The sequence below is a fragment of the Chelonoidis abingdonii genome, chromosome 24 (assembly GCF_003597395.2).
Source record: "Chelonoidis abingdonii isolate Lonesome George chromosome 24, CheloAbing_2.0, whole genome shotgun sequence".
In the NCBI taxonomy this organism is placed as follows: Eukaryota; Metazoa; Chordata; order Testudines; family Testudinidae; genus Chelonoidis; species Chelonoidis abingdonii.
Window position 1 is genome coordinate 25640797 of NC_133792.1, and position 10959 is coordinate 25651755.

A 10959-nucleotide genomic window follows, 5' to 3' on the forward strand; every position below is an offset into this window, starting at 1 on the left:
TTTTAATCCTTTTAGTTACCTTATTACGCATGTGCACCAAATATTTCCCTTTTAGGGACTGACCAGCTACCTTTTTATAATTTTGTTAAGTTGACCAATACAAATTCATGGTCAGATTTTCTCCCTCTGTTAATAGTTTGCATCTACCAGCAAAAATAGCGGTAGGAAAATCCAATGTAATGTAGGAAATGAAATGGTCTTATTTTCTGGAGGTGTCCCAGAGTCTCCTGGGGCATCAGATTCCATTTGATAGGCTTGGTTCATTATGTATCCAACGAGGAGCTTGTTGGCTGGTTTGGGAGGCATGTACAATATACAGGCATGTTAACGTTCTCTCCCACCTTGTCCGTACGCTCAGCCCACCTTTTCACTAAAGAACTAGTAGTTGCCATTTTGCTGTATTTCCTCAGCTGAGACAAAATGAAGGCCTATGAGGCACATATCTAGCAGCCATGATAGGGCATACACCCTGAAATGGAGTCCATTTGCCTGTTAATCGAAAGGTGGTCATTTTGAAAAACATAGAGAAAAAAAACCTCAGGACATATTTTTCTTTTCCCTGTAAGCAGAGCAGAGCATATCTACTATACAAATACCCATGTGCTGCTCATTGCCTTGGAAACATGTATATATTACAAGACTTTACCTTGCATTTCTATGTACACCTCTACCCCGATATAATGCGACCCACTATAACACGAATTCGGATATAACGCGGTAAAGCAGTGCTCCAGGGGGGCGGGGCTGTGCTCTCAGGCAGATCAAAGCAAGTTCAAGATAACGCGGTTTCACCTATAATGTGGTAAGATTTTTTGGCTCCCGCAGACAGCGTTATATCAGGGTAGAGGTGTATTGCCATGAAAAGATGCTAAAATCTAGGATCACCAAGCACACTGTGTGCTACAGGAAATTAATTAATCACTCACCTTCATTTGGAATGGTGCCTTTCCTGCAAGCTCGCTGGGGGAGCTTCCCAACTGCCATTAGAGAATTAAAATAAAACTAAATGAAATGATTCAAGCGTCACCTTCAAAAATGAACAATTGCTGCGAGTGGGGGAGTTCTGAGAGTTTCTTGAGCTGTAGTGAGTGTTCTGGAGTCTCTGATTATAGCGATGGTTTAGCGGGTCATATGCTGTGTACCTCTGGAGGAGCCAGAGGGGGTTTCACATCCTTCCAAAAGGTAAACTACCTCCTCTGAAACAGGTTAGTCTGGAAATGACTCAACAGCCCAAGGAACCCTTGTGTTCTTCCACATATCTTGCCCAGACAATAGTGCCCCTCCTCCCACACACTAAGGATCCCTTTCTTGTTTCTATGGTCATTTGTTATCCTCCACAGCAATAATTATACTAGGACAGTATAGTTACAAAATCACTACTGGGTTAGGTATCAGAAAATCAGTTTGGGTAGCCTAAGGTTTGACTCAAATCTTTCTTCAAAAGTTGCACTGAACTGAATTTGTTTAGAGCTTTCAGAGAAATTAAGTAAGTTTGTTCCCTTTTTCTCTTGTGCCTCTGGAATTCTTGGTTTCATCCCCTGATGGAGGAACAATAACATATTGAGACAGAGGCTGCTCTTGTGGTATTTCCAACCTGACCAAACCAAAGTTGCCCTGGAACTCTCATGAGGAAACTAAAGCTCAGGAGACTTCTAGACCAAAGGGTTCAGAATTCAAATAAGTTGGGTCCCCCTGGAGGTACTAAAGTTCACTGGTCGCTAATGTGCTAAGCCATGTGGCAGGCTGATCTGCAGTTCAATTAAAATCTGAACCTGTTTTTCATGTTGAAATAAATATGGTACATGTTCTGACATTTCCCCTTCCTCTCTTTCCTTCTCACAGGCTATTTGCTGCTAAGTGCAGCGGCTGCATGGAAAAGATCGCCCCAACAGAATTTGTGATGAGAGCCCTGGAATGTGTTTACCACTTAAGCTGCTTCAGTTGCTGTGTCTGTGAACGACAGCTGAGGAAAGGAGATGAATTTGTTCTGAAGGAAGGACAATTGCTCTGCAAAAGTGACTATGAAAAAGAAAAAGACTTGCTGAGCTCAGTGAGCCCCGATGACTCAGACTCAGGTGAGCTCTTCTTGCACCTGTTCCAATTGATGGTTTTGAACGGGCAAAGTGGGATGGAAAAGTCAGAGCCATCCTGATCCATAGTCTCACAGGCAGTGGAAGAAGCGGTCACAGGGGCCAGTCATTCAATCTGATTTTGGAGACCACCCATAGGTGCCCTTTCTTTCAGACTCCATTGTACTGGTGCCTTGACCCCTTTACCCTTGGGAATTATTGCACTGCCCATTAAGAGCTATCCCCAAATATCTAGTCTAGATCTTTCCTTCCTTAGCTTCAGGCCATTGCTCATTGTCCTACCATCTTAATAGAGGACAAGAATAATTTACAAGATGCTGAGATCCAAATAAGATGTTGTTGTATAAAACCAGGACTGGATAAATCTGTCACCTTAGAGTCTAAGGTGCCACAAGTATTCCTGTTTTTGTGGATACAGCTAACACTGCTGCTACTCTGAAACCTGTCTGGTTTGGTTACCCAGGGCCTGCCTCAAAGCTTAATGTTGTCAATGGGAGTCTTTCCATCCATTTAACTAACAGATTGGGGTTGTTTCATACACCCATATTTCCTACCTGAGTATAGACAAATTGCTGTACATGCACATACATACAGGGTGTGTTATACATGCAGTACCACATAAGGAATACACACAGCTGGCTTGCAAAATAGACGTAAAGAAGTGATGTAATTTCCCTGAGTTTTCTGAGATAAGTGTCTCTCTGCCAGTCACAAGTGGGAATGCTAAGAAAAGGCACAAAAGCAATGTTGAAATGTCAGAGACTTGAAGGAAACTGAACGCTGAGCATGGCATTCCAGTTGTGAAATTTGTGTAGCGCTGGCAAAAGCAGTGGCTTTGTGTCTGCTAGGTCAGTGGCTCTCAAACTTTCCAAATGACAGTATCCCTCTCAGGGCTCTGATTTGTCTTGCATACCCCAATTTACACCTCACTTAAAAACTACTTGCTCACAAAATCAGACATACAAATACAAAAGTGTCACAGCTCCCTATTCCTGAACCATTGCTTATGTTCTCATTTTTACCATGTAATTATAAAATAAATAGCTTGGAATATAAATACTGTATTTACATTTCAGCGTGTAGTACATAGAGCAGTATAAACCAGTCATTGTCTGTATGAAATTTGAGTTTGTACTGACTTCACTAGTGCTTTTTGTGTAGCCTGTTGTAAAATTGACAAATATCTAGATGAGCTGATGTGCCCTCTGGAAGACCTCTGCGTAGCCCTGGTTGAGAACCACTATGCTAGTGCTGCCTGAGTAGTTCGCTCTAACACTAAGGAAGTCCTGCAGCAGGTCAAGGCAGGACAGAGGGGTTAACGTAAAAGATACAAAAAAAATAATCCAGACTGGGCATTTTGCCATCTAGAGTCATTTTGCCACCAAATATTGCCACCTAGAGTCATAACATTTAATTTAGTAACTTCTGTCACACACAGCTCACTCACCACGCAGACACTTCCAGAAGCTGCACTTCCTGCCAGTTTTAAAGTTGTAGGAGATAAACATGAGTTACAGGAAAAATATAGATAAGGGCCAAGTGATGGATTGGAACTCAGCATTTACTTGTCTTACTTTTTATAAAAAAATTCCTGAGAATTATTCCAACCCTCCTGGGTAAATATCACAGGTCAGTTTTTACTAAAGCAGCAGTACTTGAATTGAAATAAAATAAGTGATCCCGTACCCCGTCCTGCTCCGCAGAGCGATGGTGCCCACCCTGCAAAAAGAGAGATTCAGGTGTCTCAGTTTCTTCTCATCAGTTCGTTGATGTTAAGGCCAGAAGGGACCTTGATGATCACCTGTTCTGAGCTCCTGCATTGCATAGGCCAGAGAACTTCACCCTGTAATTCTTTCCCAGGTACACAAGTAACTGTTCTCAAGCCCAGCATTTTGTTGGTGGGCTGATTAGCCCACCTTTTACAAAGACATTTCCATTCTCTCAGCTCTGCTTCTGGTATTCCACTAGCAGCAGTGAAACGGGGTAGGTGACACAAGGGCCTGGCCTCACGCCCTAAAAACTCGAGTCCTGCCATGAGTAACTGACAAACAACCAAATCTGCAGAGAGCATGTTATAGTTTTACAAAATCGGGCCTGAGCCCTCCGATGTGGATGTTTGTGATTCATAGACTCATAGACTCATAGGTCAGAAGGGACCAATATGATCATCTAGTCTGACCTCCTGCACAAGGCAGGCCACAAAACCCTGCCCATACACATTTATAACAACCCCGAACCCATGACTGAGTTATTGAAATCCTCAAAATTGAGATTTGAAGACCTCAAGCTGCAGGGAATCCACCAGCAAGCGACCCATGCCCCACGCTGCAGAGGAAGGCGAAAAACCTCCAGGGCCCCTGCCAATCCGCCCTGGAGGAAAATTCCTTCCCGACCCCGAAAAGGGCGATCAGCTAAACCCTGAGCATGTGGGCAAGACTCACCAGCCAGCACCCACTGTGATTCAGTGTCCCAATATTTGGGAAATATTCATGCCTTTGACCTCGCCCCCCCCATACTACGAGACTCTGTTCTACTTCCCACAGCTGCCACTGGGGACCCCCTTCCATTTCTACTTCCCCTTTAGTGGTCCTCTGGAAGAAAAAACCCAGTGGCTTTCAATGCAGAGTCCCCTTGTGATGTCTCTGAGAGCAGCTGATTGGCCTGGCCCCTGGCTCTTGAATTACAGTGGGGAGGAGCCTACTCCCCATCAAATTCCCAGGAAAGATTTTCTAGAGAATGAGCAACCCTGCCTGCCCTCCATTCTGAGCCAGGGGAGCAGCATCAGACAGTGAGATGAGTGAGTTAATATGTCATGCTTTGATCCCCACTCAAGCGATTGCAGCTCTGCTCTCAGCAGAGATCAGGATCCAAGCCCACTAGTGTTTGCAAGTCCAGAAGACATGGGATTCCTCCTTGCCTTATCTATTCATCCTGCTTTGAAAATCCTGCAGTGCTGATGTGCCATGTCTGGCTTCCAGGCTCGAGACACATACAAATCATTGCTAGTAGTCAGAGAAAATGTCTAAGAAAAACAGTGATTATCATTCCATTAAATGTACAAGCAACATGGATATTTGCTTCAGTTTTATGGGGAAAATATATTATTTTCAGTCTAACTCGGGGCAGTTTCTAGCCTTGATCTTTGCTTTGAGACCCACATCCTCCACGTTGTTAAAATTTTGTATTTCCATGCCAGGAATGTAGCCAGGCAAAGGTCACGGCTGCCTCAGCAGGATGTGCAGCTCTCAAGCCGTTTTTAGAGCTGGGTTTTATTTAGTGCCCTCAGACTCCTCACTCCATTAACCTCAATGTGCAGGTTTCTGGCTCCTAGCGAATATGGCCACTAGAATGTATTTATCTAGTGTATGTGGGTTCCCTACTGCTTTTCAGATAGGATGGTCTCTCTGTGTGAAACTCATTCAGGAATACTCAGGCCTTACTCAGACAAATTCCTGTTGAAATCATCAGTCCCTAGTCTTCAGTACACTCGTGTTTCTGTCGTCATCCACTTTCTGCCAAACAACAGCATTGTGGATGGGTCTCTCCTGTTCTCCCATGCTACATGTTAGCATCACAGCACACAGGCAGTGGTTGCCGGCTGTCAGCTGGCTTCATTTGACATTTACTTCTGACACTGATGCACACATCCTCCCCAGCCAGAGTCTCCTTGTATGTCATGATCAAATCAGCAAGGCCCAAGAGGCTATCAGGGAAGCATAATGATGTGCGTTTGAGTTCAGCTTTACTTCCCCACGATACACACAGTAGCATCTCCAGCAGATGTGAAGCATTTTTTCATTGACAAAGAACCCCAAGCCCCAGCCCGCTCCATCCCCACAAAATGAATGTCACAAGACATTTTTCCTTCCATTGTTTAAAACAGTGAAAGCCCAATGCTCCCCATTCCTTCTGTGAGTGCACATGATTTCGCACAGCTCTGGATGAGTGTACCTTCTTCTCCAATCAAATATTTATCCACTGGCCACAAAAATAACTGTTCAATGAGCAACATGAACCTTCACAAACCTTCCCATCGAAACATCAGTCTGGAAAGTTAATGATGCCATAGTTATTGAAATGACAGAAATGCTCTTTAATCGTTATACAAAAGCCGCCTCTTGAACTGAAATACATGGTAGGTGCATGTAAATCAGCTCCTAAAATGAATTAAAAGTATAACTTGTTAATTCCCAAAATACAATATTTGAACGTATCAAAATTATAGTTTTTAATTTTAAAGATCTACAGAATATTATATTAATGTTTTCTGAATGAAAATCAATGGTCTAGTGAAATTCATATAAAATAGACCTATTTGACTGCTGTGAATGATAAATTTTGGCCACAGATATTGATGTGGACACAGAAGTTATTTCAATGAGGACAAAAATATGCACTTACTCATAAACCTTTGGCATGGGAGTTGGGATTTCTCACTACTAACCACTAATACACACTACAAATATATTTATGCTATAAATGCTCATACACAGAGTCTAATATATACTTATATGGACCCATGCCTACACACACTCATAGAAGCACATGCACAGGCCACACATAAAATCATAGGACTGGAAGCGACCTTGAGCGGTCATCTAGTCCAGTCCCCAGTAGGCAATTTATTCCAGTGTTTAACCACCCTGACAGTTAGGAACTTTTTCCTAATGTCCAACCTAAACCTTCCTTGCTGCAATTTAAGCCCATTGCTTCTTGTCTTGTCCTCAGAGCTTAAGAAAAACAAATTTGTCCCTCCTCCTTGTAACAACTTTTTATGTACTTGAAAACTGTTATGTCCCCTATCAGTCTTTATCATGTACTTGAAAACTGTTATCATGTCGCTCCCCCCACCTTAGTCTTCTCTTTTCCAGACTTAGTCTTCTCTTTTCCAGACTAAACCAACCCAGTTTTTTCAGTCTTCCTTCCTAGGTCATGTTTTCTAGACCATTAATCATTGTTGTTGCTCTTCTCTGGACTTTCTCCAATTTGTCCACCTCCTTCATGTGGTGCCCAGAACTGGACACAATACTCCAGTTGAGGCCTAATCAGCGCAGAGTAGAGTGGAAAAATTACTTCTCTTGTCTTGCTTCCAATACTCCAGCTAATACATCTCAGAACGATGTTTGCTTTTTTTGCAACAGCGTTACACAGTTGACTCATATTTAGCTTGTGGTCCACTAGGACCTCCAGATCCCTTTCCGCAATGCTCCTTCCGAGGCAGTCATTTTCCATTTTGTATGTGTGCAACTGATTGTTCTTTCCTAAGTGGAGTACTTTGCATTTGTCCTTTTCGAATTTCATCCTGTTTATTTCAGACCATTTCTCCAGTTTGTCCAGATCATTTTGAATTTTAATCCTATCCTCTAAAGCATTTGCAATCCTTCCCAGCTTGGTATCATCCGCAAACTTTATAAGTGTACTCTCTATGCCATTATCTAAATCATTGATGAAGATATTGAACAGAACCGAACCCGGAACTGATCCTTTCGGGACCCCACTCATTACATCCTTCCAGCATGACTGTGAACTGTGTGAACCACTGATAGCTACTCTCTGGGAATGGTTTTCCAATCAGTTACGCACCCACCTTACATCTAGGTTGTATTCCCTAGTTTGTTTATGAGAAGGTCATGCAAGACAGTATCAAAAGCTTACTAAAGTCAAGATATACCACATCTACTGCTTCTTCCCCTATCCACAAGGCTTGTTACCCTGTCAAAGAAAGCTATCAGGTTGGTTTGACACATTTGTTCTTGACAAATCCATGCTGACTGTTACTTATCACCTTATTATCTTCTAGGTGTTTGCAAATTGATTGATTGCTTAATTATTTGCTCCATTATCTTTCAGGGTACAGAAGTTAAGCTAACTGGTCTGTAATTTCAAGAGTTGTCCTTATTTCCCTTTTTATAGATGGGCACTATATATTTGCCCTTTTCCAGTTTTCTGGAATCTCTCCCATCTTCCATGACTTTTCAAAGATAATCGCTAATGGCTCAGATATCTCCTCAGTCAGCCCCTTGAGTATTCTGGGATGCATTTCATCAGGCCCTGGTGACTTGAAGACATCTAACTTGTCTAAGTAATTTCTAACTTGTTCTTTCCCTATATCTGATCCTACCTCATTTTCACTGGCTTTTACTACGTTAAATATCCAATCACCACCAACCTTCTTGGTGAAAACCGAAACAAAGAAGCCATTAAGCACCTCTGCCATTTCCACATTTTCTGTTACTATTTTTCCCCCCTCATTGAGTAAGGGGTCTATCCTGTCCTTGGTCTTCCTCTTGCTTCTAATGTATTTGTAGATGTATAGTGCAGTGAGAGAGATTATTGGGGTTTTTCATAATATGCAGAAATGCAGAAACAAGTAATATGTTAAAAGTTATCTCTGGGGCTGCAAAAATATTATAAACAACCAATTTTACACTACATAGATTTGATTAAATGAACTTTTATATTTTTAATAACATTTATATTTAAAATTTCTTTCTTTTGCAACCTTAGAGGTAACCACAGTTTTTAAAGTCATATAATGTACAGCATGGAATAATCAACAGGGCCCGATTCTGCAAATGTTTAAGGACACTCACATAAGTAGTCCCATTGACTTTAGTTACAGTTACATGCATGCTTAAGTGCTTGCTGGATTTTTGCCTGGCATTTATGCACAAGGTCTCGTTTAACATGATATCGTCTGACTTAGGGTTAATTTTAAGTTTTAAAACAAATGAAGGATAATAGCTGAGTTCATTATCTTAAGGGGATGTATTGTTACTCCATGAATATATCCTTTGAAAAGTCCTATTCTCTTAGCAAACCAAAGAGAATGTTCTGATAGTTTTCATTTCTTGACAGTTAAAAGTGATGATGAGGATGGAGATGTTAAACCAACCAAAGGGCAAGCAAACCAAGGAAAAGGGAGTGATGATGGAAAAGACCCAAGGAGACCCAAACGACCAAGGACAATACTTACAACACAGCAGAGAAGAGCATTCAAAGCATCCTTTGAAGTGTCTTCAAAGCCATGTAGGAAGGTAGGCTCTTCAGCAGAGACCTGCAAACAATCTGGTTTTCTGCTGGTAGCCCACAGGACACAATGCCAAACTCTATGGAAGATCCTTACACAAGAGAAATATTTGTTTGCTCAAAAATTTGCTCATAAAACATGAACTGATCATTTACTGTTAGAGTCTCAGCAAGCATGTGGCCCCTCCAAAACTGAAGAAGTCACTTTTCCAAGGAGATGAGTGCAGGTCCCCATTCTGTAGTTATTGTTCCAGCCCTGGCTTTACAAAATGTAACCAAGATGTTTAGTCATTTATAGCAGATAGGACTGGAAAAAACTATTTGCATTGCTGGTAAAACTGGCAGAAAATCACCTCTTTGTGAAAGGCAACATACTTTGCTGTTTCTGCTCGATTTTTTTTGCTGTCTGAAGTGTGTCTTCACTGTGAAAAGCTACATTTACCTGCATCTATAGAAAATGTGTCACTTAGGATAAGTGTGATATGTCTCAGGGTTGTCATTTGCCTTTGTTCGCAGTGACAAATTGTGTTTATTGACCAAAATATCAAAATTTTATTCTTAGCCAAATTTACAAACCAGTATTTCACAGGTTAAAAAATGACATGATCTCTCTCCTGACCCACCTACTTAGGTGTAAGTTAATTCTTCTTTAAACATTTCCTCCTGTAGGTCAGAGAAACACTAGCAGCTGAAACAGGACTCAGTGTGCGAGTTGTCCAGGTCTGGTTTCAGAACCAAAGAGCAAAGGTAAGTTGTTTGTCCAGATCTCAAAAGTAAAGCCTGAAGCACATGTACAGTACTCCCAGGAGCAATGGCCGCCATGCACAGCTCTTCCCTTTCACTAAAGGTCTACGTCACCGAGATAACCAGGCAGGAATTAGGTTTTATAAAACCATTTTGTGACATGTGGGCTCCTCACAAGTGCATATTTCTGCATGTGCTGCACAAACTGCGTTCATGTAGGAAGGCCCATTTTCAGACATCTGCACCTAGAGCAGAATGGTCCAAGCAATGCTAGATAAGAATTAGTTTGTATATGCAAATGTGGAACTGCAAACCCAAATGTATGTGCTCAGGAATGACAGTTGAGCCCCTGATGGGATGTACAGGAATATACACACTCTGTATTGATAGGTTTGACATTTGCACAGTTTTGTAACTAAACCAGCTCTTTCCATTCAAAGCCATGAGATTATCCTGTGTTTCCTATTTTATTCAGATGAAGAAACTAGCACGGAGGCATCAGCAGCAGCAGGAGCAGCAAAATTCTCAGCGACTAGGCCAAGGTAAAGCCATGTTTGTGATAGAACCAAGGAGAAGAGAAGGGGCTTTGTGGGTTTATCGTAGCGTGTGGGGGAGGGAACATACAGCCATGTGTACATCCATACAGATGATATCTCTTTCTGTTGTGCACAGTGACCTATACGCACAGAGAGAGGTTCTGTTCACACAGACCAGGCCCTCCGGTTACACCTATGTCCTATCATTGGGCCAAACCCCCTGGGTCCCTACTCAAGTCCCTGCCATCCCCTCCCTGTGGTCAAACCTGCAGGGGGATAGGGGTTTGGGGGTGTCCCCATCTGTGGATCCCTCAAACCAGTTTTCCCCTGCCACAGAAAAGGATGCCACAGCCACTCCAAATCTGAGGGATCCACAGGTCATTTGTGAGGTGTGAGGAGCAGGGCCATCCCTACCCATAGGCAAAGTACGCAGCTGCGTCGGGCACAGCAAACTTGGGGCACTATATTGCCTGATGCCCTGCGCAGATGCGTGCTGCTCCAGCCCCTGCCCCACCTCTTCCCCCGGCCCCCTGCCCCTGCCCCATCCCAGCCCTGCCCCC

The 10959-nt window shown here is 42.6% G+C and overlaps 1 protein-coding gene and 1 long non-coding RNA gene across 2 annotated transcripts in view; both read left to right on the forward strand.

Moving 5' to 3' along the window:
- Positions 1-10959, forward strand: part of LOC142045894 (uncharacterized) — a 503229-nt gene that overhangs the window by 160419 nt on the left and 331851 nt on the right. The window lies entirely within an intron of this gene.
- LMX1B (LIM homeobox transcription factor 1 beta) overlaps positions 1-10959 on the forward strand; it is a 130418-nt gene that overhangs the window by 113668 nt on the left and 5791 nt on the right. The window contains exons 2-5 of the mRNA XM_032769261.2: positions 1843-2075; positions 8949-9127; positions 9789-9866; positions 10339-10405. Of these exons, the coding sequence (XP_032625152.2) occupies positions 1843-2075; positions 8949-9127; positions 9789-9866; positions 10339-10405 (557 nt within the window). The remainder of the gene's footprint in view (positions 1-1842; positions 2076-8948; positions 9128-9788; positions 9867-10338; positions 10406-10959) is intronic.